The 23,621-nt window shown below is 32.3% G+C and overlaps 1 protein-coding gene across 3 annotated transcripts; it reads left to right on the top strand.

Annotated features, from left to right (window-relative positions):
- The first annotated feature begins 2,966 nt into the window (after positions 1 to 2,966).
- On the top strand, positions 2,967 to 22,956 carry LOC111396041. 3 transcript variants are annotated; one of them, XM_023022301.1, is made up of 4 exons: positions 2,967 to 3,334; positions 10,135 to 10,744; positions 10,827 to 10,910; positions 22,615 to 22,956. In XM_023022301.1, the coding sequence occupies exons 2-4, from the start codon at positions 10,186 to 10,188 to the stop codon at positions 22,692 to 22,694; spliced, it is 723 nt and encodes a 240-aa protein (XP_022878069.1). In that variant the 5' UTR covers positions 2,967 to 3,334; positions 10,135 to 10,185; the 3' UTR covers positions 22,695 to 22,956. The 3 variants fall into 3 exon arrangements, with proteins under 3 accessions (XP_022878069.1, XP_022878067.1, XP_022878068.1); XM_023022299.1 differs by having other exon boundaries at positions 2,968 to 3,334; positions 10,125 to 10,744; XM_023022300.1 differs by lacking the exon at positions 2,967 to 3,334 and having other exon boundaries at positions 10,018 to 10,744.
- The last annotated feature ends 665 nt before the right edge of the window (positions 22,957 to 23,621 follow it).

Raw genomic sequence — 23,621 nt, 5'->3', positions numbered from 1 at the left:
TAACTCTCTATATATTGGTATCTATATAGATATGTGAAGTTTAGAGGGGGGTACTTTTTAAAATAGGCAAGTCCAAAAGTTAATTTTCCACTTCAGCCAAAAAATTTTGCCATTCACCACAATGGTTTTTGGTTAATTAAAAGACAAGAACACTCTTAAGTAATTTGTGATCATCCTATAGATGACGAAATTATTTTCAAATATCTAGAGATCTAGATAAAGGTTATATATGTCAATCGAGATCCTCTACGAACCTCCTATAGAGGCTCTTGTTTATGATCTTGGTAACTAAATAAATAAAATGATACTAGACTTACATAGATATTTGTTGTTAGCTATGATTTGTCTAGTGAGAAGGTCTTAACTTGATTAATGAACACAATGACATTTCCTATAGAGGGACCTGTTGGATCATAAGGATCAAGTAGTCTTTGCATTATTGTAGTTAGAGGGATCTACATGTGCATTCATGCATCATATGCTAAATTGTTATTTGCTATTCAATTTTATGCAAAATATCAATTGGTCCACTTTTTGTTAATTCTAATACAAAACCAATTTATGAGGAAAAATTAATTGGATTGAAAACGTAATTTGATGTTTCTGCCCAATGAGAAAAAAATTAATTTTATGCTTGAGGAATCTCTTGATGGACCTACTAAGACCAAGTGACAAGTCCAAAAAACTGTATATGTCGAGTGGGAGAAAATAGACAAGATAGCTCATTGTTACATTTTAGCTTTGATATCAAATGTGTTACAACAAAATGCTTGAAAGTCAGAGTGCCTCCTATAACATACTATGAACCTTTTAGGGCATGTTTGGTCATTGAAGTAAGAAGGCTATTTTGAAGTCATTTGTACCTTGTAGAACATCCGCATGAAATTTAAAGTGCCTGTAAAGTTTCATAGTTTGACTATGATTGCATACTTCAAAGATGGCTAAGAGTCTCTATGAACCATCTATCAAGGAGACTTAGTTTAACATGGTATTGAATTCTTTACCTGATAATTTTTCATAATTTATTATGAACTATCACTTCCTCAAGATGAAGATACCATTAAATGAGTTCATGATAGAATTGCTATGTGGAAAAATTGTCTTAAGAGTATAATAGCGATGCTCGTGCATCATCTGGTAGTCCTTTGATTCCAAGTTGAAAGGGAGATTTGGAACTTTCGACTTGGAATCAGAGGAATAAAGCTAACAAAAAGCGTGAAAGCAACAAGAGGCCCAAAATAAATGAAAAGTCGAAAGGTATGTGTTTCAACCACGATAAAAAATGACATTGGAGGAGGTTGCCTAGATGCACTAGCTATAAAGCAAAGTGTAGGTGTGGTTTTCGTTATTGAGTATTATTTAGTGGTTGAAACTATAAATTTCCTAGTTATAGATTTTGGAACTACTAATAATATCTGCATATCGATGAGGGTGCTTTGGGAAAGCCAAAAACTCAGTAAAGACCAATTTAAAATATCATTGGTACAAGAGCATATGAGTATTTTGTTTTATTTCAATAGTTGTAGATGTTTGATTCTTAAAAACCATTTTAATGTCTCACGAATGAAACAAAATTTTGATTTATGTTTTTCGATTTAATAAAACAATGTTATTCTATAAAATCAGCATATATATGCTTAGCATTTTAGTGAATAAAATTTTTGGTTGTACTAGACATTTGATTAATAGTCTTTATATTTATAAATATTTTATATATGAAATAAAAAGTTACTCATTTAAACCATAAAAATTGCACCATACTAGTGAAACATATCTATTGTGTCTTGGACAAATTAACCTTAACAGAATATAAAAACTGATTAGAAATGGTCCCCTCAACTCGATTAAGATCGAATCATTGTTAGTTTGTGATTCTTGTTTGGAAGACAATATAACTAAGATATCCATTTTTGATAAAAAAAAAAAAGATAGAGTTAAAGATTTATTTTGAACTAGTTCATTTTGATATGTGAATTTGTGGATACACTTGAGAAAATAAAGTCAAAATATGTAATGGATGATTCTCAACATTGTGAATTTCACAAAGATTGTGTGTTATCTTGATAATGCATAAAATTTGAAATTCATTATAGTCAACTCGTCTTTATCAACTATTGATATATGTCTGAAATATGATTCAATTCATATTATAACGAGGGTGAATATATACACATTATACTTTTTTCTTTGATCAATGTTTTGTCCTATTGAATTTTTCTAACAAAATTTTTAGTTAGACAACTTTTGTAGCATACTTAAATGAATAATGTACTCCTTTTCATTCATTAGAATTTTTTCACGGGATTTTTTTCTAATAAGGTTTTAAAGAGGTATACTCTTTGTATAATGAATATCCATAATATATTAGACATTCACCCTAGATTAATACTCTAATATGTGTGCGACTCCCAAAGAGACCCACAAAAGCTATGTTCGAATCGTTATCTTACCACATTCATCAAAAGTTGATAAGTATCTCGTATGAAGATGATATTATTTAAAAACTATATAAGACAATATAAGACATTTTTCACCGAAAATTGTAATATTGAAGATATTGACGTACAAGACAAGAATGAATTGATATAATAATTGAAATTAGGGGGAGCAATTGTACTCCTATTTATTTAATCAAAATTTGTCTTACTGGGTTTTCTTGATAAAATTTTAACGATTCAAATATTTTGTAATGTATCATTCAAGAGGGAGTGATGCAAATAATATGATTATTAGTGAATGATAATTATAATCCTGTATTTTAAATTTTTATTGTTATTGTATCCCTAATTTTTCTTTATAAATCTGGAGACTTTGGTTTTAATATAATACATGAGTTTATTGATTTATGTACTCTCTCTCTCTCTCTCTCTCTCTTTCAATTTTTTTATAACACGTACAAATTTGTAAAAATTTTGTAAAAATTCATATATATAAAATGAGTGCGCGTGAGTATCATATCCACCTTACCTTGCGCAAAAATGATTATACAATCCACAGAACATTACCCGCGGGCTTATTAAAAGAAGCATGATCCTCTACTAGTGGGACCCGCTGTGTATCGTCCTTGCTCTCCCAGTGAAATGCAACGAGATTGTGCGTGACCCTTTATCCTCAATCTTCCAAATTACTCTCAAACATCAAACCCTTCCTCATGAACCGTGATGGATTCATGCTGATCGTCTAACTGTGTCGATTGAATAGTCGAGCCAACTCCTCTGGATTCATTGCTATCATAGACAGGAAAATTCCAGTCACAAGGAACCGCGGTTAGGGTTGCGGAGTGAATTTGTATATTACGGCAAATATCAATTACATTTTATTCATTCAATTTCAGGTATTTATATTTATATTTTTTGTCATTCTTCGAATTGAATTAATCTTTAGATTACTAAAATCTGCAAATTTTGATCCGACATATTTGTGATTGGGTCGATTTCATTTTTTATTCGGAACTGGATTAAGGAATTTTATGAATCATTCTAATGTTTTGGCTGATTTGTTGTGACAGGATTAATTAATTAAATGCTGTAAAATTGAAATGTTTCAGATTCTTGTGTCCATTATATAGTTGCGGGAATTTTATACACGATTATCAGAATTGCCAGTAGACGACTGTATCTTGTATCAATATAAAAATGCTAATTCTCTTAGATTTTTCCGGCATAGGACCTTATTAGGAAATTTAGTTTCACCTAAATAACATTCCACATTGCACTTTTCTGTTGATAATATTCATTGCTCTGTCTGAAGCTGCATTGGTTAGATGACATTTTGGGGATTTTGCAAGGGCATCTTTCAGATCTAATTGATTTTCCGTCAATTCCAAGTCCCAGGCTTAATTTAAAGCCACAAAACATTGCTTAAATTCTTCATAAATTATTTTCCTTTGTCATTATGGTTGCACCATATTTTCAACTACTCATTTTTCAGAACTAGAAACAAAATCCTTTCATTGGATCACACATCAAAGTAGTCAAGATAAATTCAACTATGCTTTTCTTTCCTTTCTTTACTGATCAATCAAGATCTATTACTATTCTCCTTAGGATTGTTATTACTCAAGTAATTATTTCTCTTTTATGTCTATCTAATCGTCTTCTAGTTACTTGATGTAGTACATCACAACTACTAGAGTTTTATTACAATTATGTTTCCTAGGAGTTTATCTTTTAATTATGTTTATCTATTTAGTTGTAATAGGACTTTATATTTTATTTGATTAGGACTTTTATATTTTAGTTGATTAGGATTATAGTTTCCATTTATTTCAATTTCCTAATACTATTAGGAGTAGGAGATAATTTGCCTATAAATATAGGAGAGATATTGTACAATTTTCATATGAACAATCATCAATCATTATTCAATCATTAAAAACAAGTTATTCCTACATATTTCTTATTTCAATTCTTATTATAAGAATTTTATGAACGCTTCCGCACCAAAATTGGTATCAGAGCAAGGACTTACCTTAATTTGATGGCTGGCGATGGTTTAAGTGGCAAGAAAACCACCGACAATGAACGGAGGTTTGAAAAAATTGAACGAGGACTAGATGGGATGGAAGAAGCTCTTTGCAATATCATGGAGATACTAACTGCGATGACTATTGAGAATCACTGTGAGTCCGGTGCAGAACAATTGGGTAGGCATGAGACTCTTTGCAAAATCACACAAATGCTGGTTGTGTTCAAGGTTGAGAAGAATCGCGAGCCCATGAAGGAACAACCCGACAAACAAGTTGATTGGCAGAAAGAAGAAAACCCAGATTTTGGCGATGACGAAGGAGACACTGATTTAACAAGAGAAACCCCTAGGGTTCCAGCGGACATCAACACGCACACTAGAATAGGTCTAGACTTCAATGTAGGCTTGCAGGACTCTGGCTCGTTGTTGATCGCAAACGATGACAATAGTTAGGACAAAGGCTTGATGGGCTAGGCGTGAGGTGTACGAATCACGACCTTTGCAAACCCGTGCCATTACGGATTTACGAGAATGGACCAAAGGAAGAGAAATCGAATCATACTTCGTTAATGAAGGAAGGATATGTAGGAATTATCAATGAAGAAAATAGGATGAGCATGGTGGAAGCAAAATTGCCTTCAAACAATGAAATTGAAGAAAATAACGTTTATGGAGCCCATCAAGAAATTGAAATTTCTTCAATATCAGTATTGATTAAAAAATTTTGAGTATTTTCCTCAAGATTAATTGATTTTCTTTTCTTTAACCAAACTTGAGGACGAGTTTTTCTTCAAGTGGAGGGGATTGATGTAGTACATTACAACTACTAGAGTTTTACTACAATTATGTTCCCTAGGAGTTTATTTTTTAATTATGTTTATCTATTTAATGTAATAGGAGTTATATATTTTAGTTGATTAGGATTATAGTTTCCATTTATTTCAATTTCCTAATACTATTAGGAGTGGGGGATAATATGCCTATAAATATAGGAGGTATTGTACAATTTTCATATGAACAGTCATCATCATCAATTATTGTTCAATCAATAAAAGCAAGTTATTCCTACATATTTCTTATTTCAATTCTTATTATATGAATTTTATCAATGCTTCCGCATCATTACTAGGTTCCGATTTGATGTTTGATATTAGACTGTGGCACTCATTTGTCAAACCAACCCATGCCGTGTCTATATATGGCATCCATAGCATTCTTCTTCTTTTTCAACATGTCATACATAAATTGCATTTTTGATTTACCTTGAAGATCTATATAGATATCCTTTGGGAGAAAGGGAAAACGTTTTTGCTCACACACTCAGACTAAATGTTGAACATTTTGGAATCATTGATATGCTAAACTTTGAGAGGGTTTGCTTGAGGGATGATGGAGCTTTCAAAATTGAGTTCAAGAAAATGAATGTGTCAGTCATACAATGTACAAGTCAATGATATAAATGTAGGGGACAGTTAACCAAAATCTAGAGTGTTTCTTTGAATTGGAAAAAATTAGATCCCGCAATTCTGTGCTAGTAAATTTTGTTAACCAAGTTTAACCTTTTCAGCTATTCAAGAAACTAATGTATGCACAACTTCATTCTCCATTGCTGTCAGCAAGGAATCACACAAGCTCTTTCTTTATGTACAAGGAACTGCATGCTTGCCCTGCTATTTATGCTTTTATGATCCCTTTCATTACATAAAAAACACAATTATCTGCTGAAACTCCATTATGGTGGCAACAATAAACTGCTCATTATTCTAAATAAACTTGAAACTGGTTACCAATGGCAGATCCAAGATCTCGAGTGAGCATAGCGGCTGTTGATCGTTGACCGTCAATTTACCGCAATAAAAATCAAATATATCTATTACTTTGCTAATTGAACATATGTATTTTTGTTACATTTGGTGTTAACATCCACCAAATGCCATAATGGTCAAGGTTTCCATATTTTCTAAGGGGAGCACAAGTTCAAATCTTTCACATTGCACTAATTTTAATAACTATGCTTTTAAATGATGAAAAATATCGAACTAAAATAATTGCATAGATTGCTTTCATAGAGAGTTGAACTCAAGCCTTCACTTTCTAAATGGGTGCCTAACCAACTGAGCTACAAGAATTGCTTGAAAAAAAAACAAAATTATATATATATATATATATATAATACATAAATTGATACCAAAAGAAATTTTATATCGGCGGATCCAACTAGGATGGTCGTCGGTGTTGGTTACATGAGTCATTTTTTCCTTCTCTATTCGACCAAAACTATCAATTGATATGACTGATTGAATCAAACCTTATGGCATAAACCAAACTAGTTATATGAGAAGTAGGGCTTACAAGTTCAATACGTGTATATAATACATAAACTTGTAAATATAACATTATTTATTTTGTAAACTAAGCACTATATCAATTTTTCATGCATTCATTAAACATTTTTTACTCGTTAAGATCCCATTAAAACAATTTGTCAAATATGAGTACCCACCATGTGAAAACACTTCTAGACTATAAGAGGGGTTAATCCAAACTAATTGTTTTTCATCGTTATGAAATCGTCCATAATCTTCAATTTTGAAATCTAGATGCTTCTAGTGTATTTTATCTTTTTTTTTATCTTCAATAAAGTTTGACCATTTCCCTAGATTAGTTTACCTTTTTTTTATCTTCAATAAAGTTTGACCATTTCCCTAGATCTACTCTGTGGTCTATTAAATAATTTTTTTGAAATAACAATGAAATGGTACTTTTTAGTTTCTATGCTTCGTACATTTATTTTACTTGGTATTGATCTATAATGTTTTTTCCCTTTCACGATATATCTTGTAATCTTAGTTCCAAGATAATCAGGGACAGAGAAAAGTAAATATGTTTAACTTCACTTCATTCACAGCATAGTGGTTGTGGCTTTAATGGTAGCGCTCTTGTTTTGCAAATGAGAGGCATGGAGTTCAATTCCTCTCACCCCCACTTCATCTTTTGTATTGTTTACATAATTAAATAACTCTATAAAATTAGCTTTTACTTTCCTGGACAGAAATGCTATAGCTCAAATGGTAAATTTTTAGCTTTGCATTTGTGAGGCATGGAGTTCAATTCCCCTAACCTCCACTCTTCTATTGATTTTTAGTGCAATAAATAATAACTAAACAATTCTATATTATTAGTTTTTGTTTCTAAAATAATTCCTTTAAGAAATTTGTCAACTCAAGTTTTTATTTCATAATATATATTTTATTAGGCCATTTTTTTATTAATTTATTTTGTAAAATTCAAATTTGGACAATTTAAGTACTGATTTTTATTCATTTAAGAGTTCAAAAAATATTTTTCTTTTTTCCGGGGGGGTGGGGGGAGGGTAAAAAATAGCTCTAAAAATCACCGTTTTAAAAATTTATTGACTTAAATTATTGCTTTATAATATATACTTTTATTGTTAGATTTTATTAATTTAATTCAAATTTGAACAATTTTAAATACTAATCTTTATTTTTTTAAGTGTTTGAAAAATACTTTTCTTTTTGAAGGTAAAAAATATATAAAAAATTCACCGTTTTAAAATTTTTGAATAGATTTCGCCTAAACTCAAATATTGTATTTATCATTTAATCACTCTTTATGTATAAACTTTATCATGTCTCGTTTAAGTTCATAAAATTTGAAACTTGATTATGCGTATATATTTAAAAAAAAAATGTATTTTTATTCTTTATTATTTTGGGTTGTATAGAATTATATTTTCATATGTATATAATTTTTTATATTTTAGTGCATTTATATATTGATTGAAGATTCTTTTAATATAAATTAATTAAATATTAATAAACAATCTTACTATATTGGACGATTGCTCAATGGCCGCTCGACGCTCCGCCCTAGCTCACTCGAGTGGCTAGATCCGTCCCTGAAGATAATCATTTTACTTATCATAAGTTCCTCCTTAGGATTACTGAATTACCTTCTTGTGCCTATTTTGCTAGCTTATATTTCATAAAAGTCTCTGCATATTTTCCTTAGCCCTTGTCTGGAGCTGCTGCTTCAACAAATTTTAACAAAAAATGGAGCAGTTATCTTTGACCATGAGCTCCACCCGTGAGAGAAGCAGTCAAAAGTTTTGGCTGCCAACGGTTAGAAAACCAATTTTTTTCCCCGAAAAATTGGCTCCAGACAAGTCCTTAATTTCCATCTAAACCTTCTAGTTCAACAATCATGTTCTTTATTAGGTAGGGTTTTACCTTTAAAATTTTCCTACAACTTTCTTTGCTAGATTTCTAATGAAATGAGTGACATGATTCCATATTAAGTTATCATTCCATTTAAATCTCACCTTCCTTTGTTCGCAAATTTATCCTTGAAAGGCACTTGTATTCCTACTTGTTCACTGTTTACTCCTTATAGACTCGAAACCTTTTGTGTTTCCTTTTCATATCCAACATAGGCTATGATGGCGGTTGGCTCTCACCAGGTATAAAATTCAAAATCCCTGCACAACAAAACATCCATCTTCTATAAAGAATTAAGGAGGGCTTTTGAAAAATCAACAATTATTTCTAGAACAAAGAAGCTGTTTTCAACCTGTTCGGATTTTTTTCTTAGAATAGATTTTAGCCAAGATGGCTTTTGCAGGAAGCTCTTTTGTAAAAGCAAAAGTAAAAGCTATCCCCTATAAGCTCTAAATTCTTGTAAAGAAACTTTGCTCACTTCTAAATTTTTTTAAGTGAGTCTTTCTTGTTGAAGCACGTATTAATAAAACACAAAGTCATAAGTCATCCTAAAGTCCAAATTAGGGTTATTCCACTCCTTAGGGTATTATATGTACTCTTTCATATTTTGATTTACATAATTTCCCCATTTTTGCTTTTCGCCATGCATTTATACTGAAGTTTATAGATTTTCTTTGTTACCTATTGCACATCTTTTATGCATGGTATATTGACTTTATTCTATGCATCACATTTAATATTCTAGGATTCTTTAGTATCCCTGAATTCCAAGTTTGTACTGAAAATCTATTTCCAAAATTTACTTTTTTACCATCCAAATATTAGCTCTCGGCTATCCAGGTACTGTATGTTGTTCACTCAATGCACATGCCCTATCTGATACTTGCCAAATCTTTGCTACATTTGGGGTTTGATGATGTGCGTCACAGGTAGTGACTACCTAAGGAAATGATATGAAGGATTTAGGTCATAGATGTGATGACATTGTAGGTTGGCAGTCAAGATGGCACAACCTTCATATATCCTTCCTTGAGCCTTTTTATTGGGAACATTGCCAGAGTTATTGTTTTGAAACTTGCCAAATAACTTCATCACTCTCTTGGTTGATCCCCCTGGCAACACACATAGCGATGAGATAAAAAAAATCCAATTAAGACAACCTGAACATTTAAGGAACCTACTTAGATATACTGCAGTAACAAGGTTAAACTTTCATACTTTATGTCTCTAGTTTTCTCTTTTCTCAGCAACATGAATTTCCACCTTCATGGAGACTTTTGTTTTGATATTAGTAAGTATATTTCCATTTCAGATTTACTCTATAAGAACGAGTAATTTCAGGTAGTTCAACCCAAGAGATTCTATGTTTAGAGAGTATGAATTTATGACGTTGAAATTTGTTTGCCCAATTTTGATTAGCAACTGTCAGTGCCAGCAGCTGCAAGAAAAATCGTTGTTGGATCCACAGAATTAGAAGACAATGGTGGAATCAAAATCCATTGGAGACCCTGTATTTACAAAGGAGAGCCGACCTACTGGTGAACATGCTGAGATTTCTGACACCGAAAGACCCATGCCTGGGTGTTTGCCCTCACCTTCTGATCTCCAATCTCCCAAAAGTAGTTCTGGGAATGGCCATATTGTCTATTTTCGTAGAAAAGCTGAAACTGAGTTAGGTAAAACAAGTTTTTGTGGCAATCAAAGTGATGCTGTTGACCGTCCACATGGAAGGAAATCTAATGACCAGGGTGATACAACTGAACAAATTGCTGAGATAAAGGAGCCTGCGACTTGTATCTCAAATTCTGTATCAGTTCAGACGGTTTCTGCATCAGGCTTGCCTGCAAAACATTGTGTTTCTTCTCCTGGAAAGTCCAATAATATCTCATCTCCGACAAATATTAGCTATGTTCGTGTTAATTCTGCCAACTCTCTGTTCCCAAAGAGAGCGAATTTTAAGCACTGGACAGAGCGATATTGCCAATTGCAGAATTTATTAAAAATGGTGGATCAACCAGATCGAGATGATTATGTTCAAAGTAAGATTTTTCGTTCAAATGAAGCAGACTTTTGAATTTTTCTTTTTAATCGGTAACTGATTTTCTCATTTAAATTGGACAGTGCTTCGTTCGCTTTCTTCGGTTGAGCTTAGCAGACATGCTGTTGAGCTGGAGAAGAGGTCAATTCGGCTTTCCTTGGAGGAAGGTAACAAGCACCCCCCCCCGGCCCCATTGCTTTTCTTGAATCTTTATTTTTGTGTCAATGTTAAATGAATTAATAGATTCTGTCATGAGAATTTATTATGCTGTCCTATATATATTTGGGAAAATATTCCATATTTTTTTGTGCTTTGATGCTAAATTATTGCTTGTTAATTAATCATATTACTTTTTCCTTAAATATGGATATTAACCTACGACTTGGATGGGTTTCTGCGTCTCTTCAAAGTTGACTCCTGTAAAGATTGCAAAGTCAACTAGAACTTTTCAAGTGTTTGTGTAATAAAACATACCATGAAAGTTCCTCTCTTTGCGCAAAGGTACGATTGTGTTAAATCCCTTGCTTTCTTGAATGATTGAAAAAAGAAAAAATGGACAAGAAGCAAGTTATGTGGGTAGAATTTTCTTTCATTTTCTTTTCTCTAAAATACTTCCACAATTGATCTGCTTCGGAGATATTCTTCACCAAATGTTTGAGCTTGCAAGGCCGTTCAGCAGAGAACTACCACGTATACGGGAAAAAAATAAATAAATGAAGAGAGAGACAAGAACCTGGTTCTTTTTTTCCCCATATTTTCTTTTTTATTCATCGGTTATTGAAGTAATATTGTTCAAAACCATACTGTGAGTAGATGATTTCCTTTGTAAAGTACAATAAGATAGTATACTGAAAATAATGTGCGAAGATAAACAAGCAGTGATGATAGTTTTTTAAGTTTGTCCCTTTCCTTCAGAGATTCATTAGCTTGGAGCTTCTGATGGAGCTATTCAATCTCTAAACTTACAAGTGCTGTGTATAGGTTGGGTGCTGGTTGATATTACTGGTCTCCATGCATTTTCATGTCCTTTCAAAGATTCTTTTTGACATTCATCATGAGTTCCATCGGTATTATAGATTAATGGTTGGGGAGTTATAATTAGCAAATATATCAAAACTCTTGAAGGAAGTTTATATTGCTTTCAGACATAAATCCTTTGGAATTTCTCAATCCTTAGCTATTCATTAATAGGTATTAATTCAAAATGTGAAATATCAACTTCCCGAGACCTTGAGTGTTCTCATTAGTCTCTAACATCATCACAATTACAAGGCTCTGAGTAGCCAGCCCGAGGCACGTGACAAGGTACTTCTGCTACATTTTGATAGCAGTGAGAGTAGTGTAAAACAGTTCTTTCTATTTTGTCCTCTGCATGACTTCATACATCCATTGAATCATTGAGCTTTTTTTTATGAATAGGGGAGAAAGCCAATACCCCCATTATTGGCAGCAGCCTAAAATTCCCGAAGGAAGGCAGATTAATTGAGGCTGTTCGAATAGGCATAGGTCAACTAAATGGTATTCACGTGGAAATGAATTGATAAATGAGTGACTTAAAAGCTCTTTTAAGTTATTGAATTGCCCTTCATTTGCATGAGACTTGTATCCCTTTTTGGTTGGGCATTAACTCAAGGCACCAAGCGTGCACATACGATCTTTTCCTTTACTTTGACATTATGATATAGGTGAAAAAGGGCTTTCCCTCACTCTCCTTTCCCTAATATCTTTGGCCATATAAGTGACATCCTAGCCAGAGAAGAGCAACAAGAGCTATATTCAAGGAAGTTATGGACTGAAATCAGAGATTGGATGTACATCCGAAACAGAGAGTGAGTAGTTCGACTCGGCCTGGACAGGTCGCTCTACGCAATTGGCCCTTCAAAAAGGTGAAACTCTCGTAGTTTGATGACCTATCTTCAGTAGGTGCCAAATAATATTTCATTCTGGTAGTTGCTGTAACGCCGCGAAATCTTTGTCCCGAAAGTACTCAAATAATTCCTTTAGTCATTATAAAAGTTGATTGACACATTGTAATACCAAAAAAATAAAATAAAATTGAAGAACTTTGCAAAATAAATTATTGTCGCATAATATGTTAAATAAATTCAATTCTCTATAAAATATAAATTCATCGATTTTGAAAATGAAATTTTGATTTGCAAAATAATTTTAAACTAAATGCTAAATATTGAAAGAAAATAAAATTATTGAACTAGCGATACGGACTCTATAAGGAGTCTCAATCTCCAACTCCAATCCATCAAGTATCTGTAAAAATAATTTAGAATATGAAATGAGTATACGAATACACCCAATATAGATTTCATGCCAATATTTTCACAATTTAATATAAAAAGTAAGTAAAAACTAAAATATGCACATAGCGTAATTTGCTTATGGGATTGAAATCTGATCATCTCATTCTTACTTAGGTCATTTACCCTTATGGCTAGTTTTTGTGTAGATCTATATAATAGTACCCTATGGTATTACCCACAAGATTCTTCTTTAATTTGGATCACATAATAGCACATAAAATACATAACTTAAAACATTAAAAAGTGAAAACACAAAATACTTGGCATTTAAAGAAATCCATACCATATCCGTTAAATTTCTTGTGTACTCGAACTATTTAGGACTGAAAATTCTTGTGAACAGATCTCGAACGCGCCAAAAGGCTTTTTTTTTTTTTTTTTTGCCTTTTCCTTCTCTCTCTCTCTCTCTCTCTCTGAATTTATGTGAATTGAAGTGCAATAACAAGAGGGTATTTATAGGTGTGATTAGATAAGGATACTTAACTAATTAGAATACTAATAGGACTCTTAATTCAAATTAGATTGGTCTTTCAACAAACAAACTTATCATGAAATTCGAATTTAAGAAAATTCTAACTACATGATAATAAGATTCCAGTGTAGATATATGTAAATTTCAAGTTGTATATAAATACTTTTGTATTAGATATTTTAATAAATATCCAAAATAATATTAAAATTTAATTTCATGTAAAACTCATATACATCCAGTTATTAGAAATATTAACATAAGGTCCTTAGAAAATGGTAAAGTTGCTAAGTTACCTTAAAATCTCAAAATCTGCATTTATTCCTCAAAATGTATTATACGTATGTTTGGGTTATTACATCCTCCCCTCAAAAAAAATTTCATCTTAGAAATTTACATTGATTATCAAAAAGTTGTGGATGTTTAGCTTTATTATCTACCTGATGTTCCCAAGTGGACTCTTCCACAGCATGATTTCATTACTGAACTTTTATGAGTGGAATTTCTATTTTCCGAAGCATTTGAATCTTCCTATCTAAGATGACTATTGGAGCTTCCTCGTACGTTAGATCTGGATGAATGTCTAACGATTGAGGATTAATCACGTGATTAGGATCTAATACGTATTTTCGAAACATAGAGACATGAAAGACATTCTATAATGTTAAAGGTTCTGGAGGCAATGCTAACTCGTAAGCCACAGTTCCTACACGTTTCAAAATATCAAAAGGTCTTCTATATCTTAGTCGAAGTTTTCCTCTTTTCCTAAATCGAATGACTCCCTTCATAGGTGCTATTTTGGAAAATTGTCACCAACTTTGAACTCAAGATCATTTTTCGTATTATTTGCATAACTTTTTTGTCGGTCTTGTGCAGTCTTAATTCTGTCCCGAAACTTCTCAATAGCTTGGACTATACGCCCTATAATCTCATGCTCTAAAATTCTTCTCTCACTGACTTTATCCCAATGATGAGTCGGAGACCTACACTATCTACCATATAAAGCCTCAGAAGGGGTCATTCCTATGGTGGTCTGATAGCTATTATTGTAGGCAAATACTACCAATGGTAGATTTTTTTCCAGCTTCCTTTCTCTAAGATTTAGGATGCATGCTCAAAGCACGTCCTTAAGAATTTTAATAGTCCTCTTCGACTGGCCATTTGATTGTAGGTAAAAAGCTATACTGAAGTTTAACTTAGTCCACATTGCCTTGTGCATACTTATAATACCCCCCAAATCTTTTATAATCATTGATTATGAAAATTAGACCCTTAGTTTAAAAGAATGGAAGTTAAGAGGACCAAATTGCACATCGACCAATAGTTGAAGGTCTTCGAGTGCAATTCCCTAAACTATATATTTACTCTATGAATATTTATGGGGTGTGTGTGTGTGTGTGTGTGTGTATATATAAAATTATGTATATAATTATGATTTATTAATTTAATTGTATGATTGCTATAATTAGGTACATCTATATATGAATATAATTATATATAATTATAATTGATTGATTTAAAATATATGATTAATATAATTGTGTGCATCTATATATGTATATAATATTATTGATTATGCAAATTAAGTAAATTTCTATATATATGAAAGATAATTTCCATATATATAAAAGAAAAATTAGAAAGATTCATTTCTAAATAAGTAAACTACCGTATGCGTAAATATATATAGTGAGAAATTGGATGGATTTAAATAAAACTTCATTATACGTGAGAGTTAAATTAGGAAGATTACGTACTAAATAAGTAAACTACCATATATATTTGAATATATATGTGTAATTATATATAATTATGACTAATTGATTTAAATTATGTGATTACTATAATTAAGTGCATCTATGTTTGTATAATTATATAATTACGGTTGATTGATTTCAGATATAGTATGGCTACAATTACGTGTCTATGTATGTATAATTATATACAATTACGGTTGAGTGATTTAGATTATAGTTTTATTTTAATTACGTACGTCCACATATGTATGATTATGGCTAATTGATTTTAAATATAGTATTACTACAATTACATACGCCTATATATGTATAATTATGTATAATTACGATTGATTGATTAAATTAGTGTTACTATAATTATGTGTGTCTATATATGTATAATTATATATAATTACAACTGATTGATTGATTTAAATTATAGTATGACTACTATCACGTGCGGCTATATATGTGTAATTGTATATAATTACGATTGTTTGATTTAAATTATATGATTTCATAATTATGTGTATCTATATATGTGTGTGTAACTATGATTATCCCACACTACACTCATAATCCATAAACTTTTGATATCCAAGTTCTTCTGCACGTATTTTATCAAATTTCCTTCAAATTTACAACGTAAGTGTAGTCATATGTCGTATGTTAAATCGTTTCTCATACTTTAAAATATAGAATTCCAAATTATGAATATGATATGGGTCCTATATGTTTAGTTCAAAGGACCGGAGTTTAGTAGCACTACGCACGGGAATTAGATCAACGAAGTAAAGTTCTTAATTCCTATATCTTCCTATGTATGTTATAATTATGCATGGGGATTATGACCACCTAAATTCGGTATCTAATCCATGTGTATCCTTATGTACGTTAAGAATTCCTAAGTTATAAATATGAATTATGATTTATGTGGCTCACTTATTGGGATTTTATCTCATTGTCTATGATTTTCCCCCTTTTAGGTAATTAATGCTTGAGGCGTTGAAGTTTGGAACAGATTTCTAATGGTATACTAAAGAAGAAATGATTATGATTTTCGAATAATAATCTAATATTTATGATGAAGTATTTGTTTTTAATTATTATTATTGTAAGTTTAAGAACAATTATCGTTTATAAAAGATTTATTTTATGATATGGTGTAATGATGCAAAGGAAAAATTTTGGTCGTTACAACACTTTTCCAAAATTTCGATATGAATCTCAAATCTCTGCCTGGCACAGTAGACTAGGATCCAGTATAATCAGATCACTTCTCTAACATATATTTGAGAAAACTAATTCATATTAAAAGTTATATTTACTAGTAAGAAGTAAGCTGACTGTGTCAATCTGTTGATAAAAACCCAGATTGCATCGTTTTCACTATTTGATGTTGGAAAACTAATTGCAAAATACTTGGCAATGTGCTCCCATTTCCATTTAGGATCTCTAGTTGATTTAATAATCCTGACGACTCTGATGTTTTACTTCCACTTACTGGCAAATCATGCACTTCTCTACAAATATACCTATTTGTCTTTTCATATTTCAACACTAGAATGTGCTTTGAAGGTCTTTATGCATTTTAGTTCCCCCAGGATATGCTGCATATGGGACAAAGTGAACTTCTAATATTTCTTTTTGTATTTTCTCATATCCTTAGGCGCACACAATCTTCCTTTAAACATCAAAGTGTTATATTCACCTTTAATCTTTGGCAAAAATGAATCACTATCCTAGGCTTTCTTAATTCGATTTTGAATAGTAGGTTGAAATGCAAGGGTAGCAATTTGTGCTGCAATATTTATTGAACATGAGATCACTTCAAGTTGCAAGTAATTCATATCTCTGGTTAATGATTTCTGTATAGTGGGTAAAGTTGTCAAATGTGTTGCTATCTTCCTGCTTAATGCATTAGCAACTACGTTGGACTTTCTTGGATGATAATGAATGGCACAATTATAATCTTTCACTAATTCTAGCTATCTACGTTGTCTCATGTTCAATTCCTTCTAGATAAAGTAGTACTTTAGGTTCTTGTGGTCCGTATAAATATCACATTTACCTCTGTAGAGATGGTATCGCCATATCTTTAGTGTATGAACTACTACTGCTAACTCTAGGTCATGCATTGGATAATTTTCTTCATACAACTTTAGTTTTCAGGAAGCATATGTGATAACTTTACCATGCTGCATAAGTACATATCATAGACCCAGCTTAAATGCATCGCTATAGATAACGAAGCCTTCTGACACTTTAGGTATGGTTAAGACTGGAGTTGAGGTCAATTTTTGTTTTAGATCCTGAAAGCTCTGTTCGCACCTATCCGTCCATTGGAACTTCACGTTTTTTTTTGTTAGCTGAGTCACTGGGATGGCAATTTTTGAATACCTTTCAATTAATTGCCTATAATAACTTGCTAATCCTAAGAAGCTACGCTCTTCTCTAATATTAGTTGGCCGAGACCACTTGGTAATTGCTTTCACTTTACCATGGTCAACTTTAGTTTCTTAGGTTGTGATTACGTGGCCCCCCGAATAGGCCTGGGCAAAAAAATCGAAAATCTAATCAAACCAATAAAATCGAACCGACTCAAATTGATTTAGGTCAATTTGACACCAGTAATTGGTTTGGTTTGGTTTGATTTTCTCTTAAATAAAATCATGATAGGTCAGTTCTGTCATGGTTTGAAGCCTCAAGTCAGTGGTTAACTGAACCAACCCAATCCACTTACACGTTTACCTTTTTTGAAAAATGAAAAAAATAAAATGATAAGCCCTAATTTTGTAACATTATCTCGATTCCCTCCAATCCATAATCTTGTCGGTGAGTAATAACGTTGAAAATTTCCTTTTACAAGCTTATTGTGTTATACTTAGCTATTTTTTCCATACTCAGACAATTAAGCTACATAAAGCATAAAAAAGCAACAAAAATCTTAAATTTTTTGTTGATCCATCTCTGTTAACATGATTTTATTTGTTATTCAATATTTTTTAATATATAAAGTTATTTTAGTTCTTATAATCTAAACGGGCCCAAAACTTGGACTTTCTTTTTTTTAAAATCAATTTGGAGTAAAAGTCCAAATCGACTAATTGAACCGAACCAAACTGATTTGGTATGGTTCAGTTCGATTTGAGAGTTAAGAGGGTTGTTTTAGGTTGAAATTCACCAAAACGACTAATTTGGTTTCAGTTTCAGGTTGAAGTATAAAACCGACCTAAACCAAACCATGCCTAGGCCTAGCCTTGAAATCCCACTTTATTGAGTCAAAGTTCACACCTCTTGAATTTGGCATTGAGCTTCTCCTTCCTCAGTATTTTGAGAATAATTCTTAGGTGTTCTGTATATTCATGCTCACTCTTTGATTAAATGAGTATATCATCTATAAAGATAATAACAAACTGATCCATATAGTTAATAACAAACTGATCCGTATAGTTGTACAAAACTCGATTCATGAGATCTATGAAGACTGCTGTTGCATTTGTCAAAGCCAAATGGCATCACTAGGAACTCATGGTGCCCATATCAAGTTCTAAATCCTGTCTTAGAAACGTGAGTTGCTTTAATTTTTAACCGATGATAGTCGGATCTTAAATCAATTTTTGAGAAGACCTTGACACCTTATGGCTGGTCAAATAAATCTTCAACTCTAGGGAGGGGATATTTATTATTAATTGTAATACGGTTTAGCTCTTAATAATGGATACACATTCTCATCGATCCATCCTTCTTTATGAACAATATTGGAGCTCTCCATGGTAAGACACTTGGTCTAATAAAACTCTTATCTAGCAACTCCTGCAATCGTACTTTCAATTCTTAAAGTTCTACTGGTGCCATACAATAAGGAGCCTTTTAAATTGATGTGGAACCCGATACGAGGTCAATAGTAAACTTAACCTTTCGGTTTGGAGGCATTCCTAGTAAATCTTCCGGAAATACATCTAAAAAATTCCTAACCACTCAAACTTCGTTGATTCTTAACTCCTTTTGATCAATACTGGTAAAAGACACTAAGAATCCTTGAGCAGACTTCTTTTTCAACAAGCATTCAACCTGCACAATTGACATAAGCTGGGGTAAAGATTTCACCCTTGCTCCAAAGAAATGAAATTCTTCACCAGGTTGTTGAAAAATTACATCGTTCTCAAAACAACGAATGGTTGCATGATTTTTTAACAACCAGTCCATTCCAATTATAACGTCAAAATCTTTCATGTTTAAGACCACAAAATCTGTTCTTTTCTAAATTTAGGTTCCATGCTATAATTTACATTAACCACTTTCCTAGGCAGTAGTGAAACTTCTAATATGTTATCAAAGGGTACACATTCTTTATTCATACTTTGAAATGAATATCGAAGAAACAAACGAGCATGTAGTGGCCGTATACTTAAGCCTTTTCCAGGACTCCTTGATAAGTACCTAACTGGAATGCTGCCATTGCTTTCCTAATGTCAGTTTTCAGTCCATGCTCAAAATGTTGAGCTTGTCTCTCCTCTTTGTCCACCAGATGTGTGGCAAATCTGGATAACTCCTCAAAGTTTCACTCATAATCAATGTCCTATTTTGCTCGATTTAGGTCAAGAAACTCTGCTTCCTTCTTGTATCTTAAAGTAGCTGGAAAGTACTTCTGAAGCACTCTCTCTTTGAACTGTGCATATTTAAGGTTACGCTGTTGCTTCTCAATATGTGATCTAGTAGTCATCTCCCACCAATGACCTGCTCCCTTCTCCATCATAAATACCGCATAGGATTCTTTGTGCGTCGATGCATTCCATGAACCTGAAGATACGCTCAAGATGTTGAAGCCATTCTTCAGTAGCCCGTGGATCAAGGCCCCCTTCAAATTCGGGTGGAAGCATCTTGTGAAATTGTTCCATAAGTGAATATGATCTACGATTGCCTTGTGGCTGATGAGATGGTTGCTACTACGACATCTAGCTTAGCAACTAGTAATTCTCGTACTTAGCTGCCTTCTAAACCTTAAATATGAGGATCGTATATTATAGGCTATTTAAGTATATTCAACTAACCTGATATAGCTAACAACGATAGAATACGTGAGTATAAATAGTGTTGATTTTGATTAATTTATTCTTATTGTTTTCAATAAGATTTGACTAAATGGGCTTTACATAATTTTTTTCATTGGGTTTGCAATATTGCTTTTCGTCTTATTGATTTGAATAACGCGCAACTTCCAGGTGAGGAGGGGACTACAAGTGGACCGCTTAAATCCCAAGCTGACATTAAATAGTTTTGGTCTTTTTGACAAAACTTTTCAGCCTTATGAATACGCAAATACAAAATTCAAAAATAAATATTTCGAATTTTTTTAATTTTTTACATAATCACTGCTTTGCTTGATTACTTTTCTAATTCTCGTCATGGTTCTATGGAAATAAGCATCGCTTGAATTTTCTATAAAATATAATAATTTAATTTTTTACAGGATATATCAAGTTCAAGCATTCAAATATAACAATTTAATTTTTTACAGGATATATTAAGTTCAAGCATTCACTTGTTAACTTTAAAACTAAAGTAATTTCATACCTTAGATCGTTGGTTAGAGGTTGATCATGCTGTTCTCGATGTCGTGTGGATCAAAATTTATATAAAACTTTAACATATAAAGAAATCTAAAATTTTAATTTCACACAGTCTGTAGGAAAGATTGGCTGGGCTCTAATACCATGCTGTAACTCCGCGAAACCCATGTTCCAAAGGTTACTCAAATAATTCCTTTAGCCATTATAAAGTTGATTGACACATACCTTATTCGTTAAATTTAAAAAAATCCATACCTTATTCGTTCAATTTCTTGTGCACTTCAACTATTTAGGACTTAAATTTCTTGCGAACGAATCTTGAACTTGTGAGAATTTTTTTTTTGTTTTCCTTTCTTTCCTCTCTTTCTTTCCTTTCTTTCTTTTTTCCCTCCCTTTTCTCGTGGTTTCTCTCTCTCTCTCTCTCTGTTATTTTTCTCTCTAAATTTTTGTGTATTGAAATGCAACAGCAAGAGGGTATTTATAGGTGTAATTAGGTAAAGATGGTTAACTAATTAGAATTTTAATAGGACTTTTAATTCAAATTTAAATTGGTCTTTCAAGAAACAAACTTATTATGACATTCGAATTTAAAAAAATTCTAACCATATGAGTACAAGATTCTAGTGTGGATATATGCAAATTTCAAGTTTTATCTAAATGTTATTATATCAGATAATTCAATAATAATTTAATAGATATCCAAAATAATATCAAAATTTAATTTCGTATAAAACTCATATATATCCAATTATTAAGAATATTAACACAAGGTTCCTTGAAAATGGTAAAGTTGCTAAGTTACCGTAAAATCTCAAAACGTGCATTTATGCCTCTATATAGTACTTAGTTTGGGGTATTACAGTTGCCATGAAGTCTCTTGCACCTATTAAGCTCAACCTTATTTGAAGTGGGTAATGGAACTGGTGGATGGTCCGTCTTCCCTTAAGTGATATCAGCTTTTAGCAATCAACTAACATGATATGGTGGATCTACTTCATTGCACCTAGTGCTCTCCTATCATATCTGCGTTCAACGCTGGGAGCGTTAGTAGCAACAGACAACCTAATGCTCAAGCAAATGTAATAACAATAGCTCATGTATCTGGCAAGATCTGTTTCCTATTTTGAGGGGTGTCCCTTTTTTTTTTTGTTTTGGGGGGGGGGGGGGGGGGGGGGGGATTGGATCATAAGCTCATTAAATGTAGTGCTTTCGTTTTTCGCTAATCCCTTTGTTCCACATCATGGGTGGCAATATACGGTCATCTTTTTTATATTAATGAGGATTGGTACAATCATTACTAGCTCTTGTTTGACTGAGATAAAAATTAGATTTTTATTAGATTTGGATAAAACTTGATGGAATTTGAGATTGAAAAGTTGTAGATCCCAATGAAATGTGTGGTTAAAATTAATTGTTGAGTTTGACTTAAATTTTATTCAAGTTTTTTTAAGTTAGACCAAACAGAGGCCTATTTCTTTTTCTCTTGTTAAATAATATTGTGAATTAGCTGTGATTTAATGGTTTCTCATGACTTAAGCTTTCCGGTACATTCTTTCTGGACTGCTGTAAGCTATTTAAGTTTATCGTTACATATGCATATAGTTGGATCATATTACATTTTGATTATATATTTGCTTAAATTTCCTCTTTTAAGTCGTTTATATGCTTAGTAGTGTTGCATATTTTCTGGAGCTGTTTCTTGTCCTTTTATTAGAGGTTAGCCATGTCTGTCACAAATAATCATTTTAATCATTACTTCATTTTCTCTGGTTCAGCAAAAGAGATGCAACGGGTTCGCTTGTTTGACGTGTTGGGGAAGCACCCGAAGAACTTGAGAGCATCTTCAGTTGAGTAGCAATGGAAAACCGAGGCTTGTCTCATAGACCATATAAGTGTACTTAATCAATCCTTGTATACAGTACATAACATGTTTGTGTTTTTGCATTAGACTATCATCAGTCCTCAGTAAGCCATTTAGATGTAGCAAATTTTGAATTGTATAGATTACAAAAGAATTACTGGCTTTATACTGCAATTTTCCGGTATTTCTCCTTGCTGCTGATAAATTTTCCTCAATTTCATTTCGTTTAAGATATAGAGAAAATGACTTGGTTAGGCGATAAGTTGCTAATGTCCATTAGTTTATTTGATTTTACACACATCAACGTCACACACTTCTCTTTAAATTCATTATCAATATATAATTATATTACAAGCTTATATATATGTATATTAAAAAATACATCCAGATATATGGTTTGCATATCCCAATCTGATAATGCAAATGGATGCTCTGCGGATCTTTGATTGCTTATATTGGCTTGTGCAGTCCGTTGCCCATTAGTTTTTTATCCTATGTACAGTCTTCTTATCTATATAATTGAGCTTTGACTTTGTTAATTGGGCATTCATAATTCATACTTGGTATTAAGACTCCTTTTTTCTGTTGGGGTGGGTGGTGTGGGTGTGTGTGTGATTAAGTCATGATCTTCTATTACATCTAGGGATAGCAACGGGTTGGACTTGTCGTCAAGGATTTTCAGGAGGCGAGATTGGGCAGCGATAGGGATGTAGTGAGGCAACACTAGGTAACTATGAGGCATTTTGTCATTCAAAATTACATTTAGAGTGTGTTTGATTGACATGGAAAATACCACCTAGAAAAGAAAATGTTTTCCATCTTTTGTGGAAAATAAAAATCACCTCTACCCAAAGAAAATATTTTCCTTAAAAACAAGACAAATTAGGCATATTTTCAAAAGTTGGAAAATGTTTTCCATGG

Source organism: Olea europaea, chromosome 6 (genome assembly GCF_002742605.1).
Source record: "Olea europaea var. sylvestris chromosome 6, O_europaea_v1, whole genome shotgun sequence".
Lineage (NCBI taxonomy): Eukaryota > Viridiplantae > Streptophyta > Magnoliopsida > Lamiales > Oleaceae > Olea > Olea europaea.
Note: the sequence above shows the minus strand (reverse complement) of the source record. Positions and strands in the feature narration are given on the sequence as shown.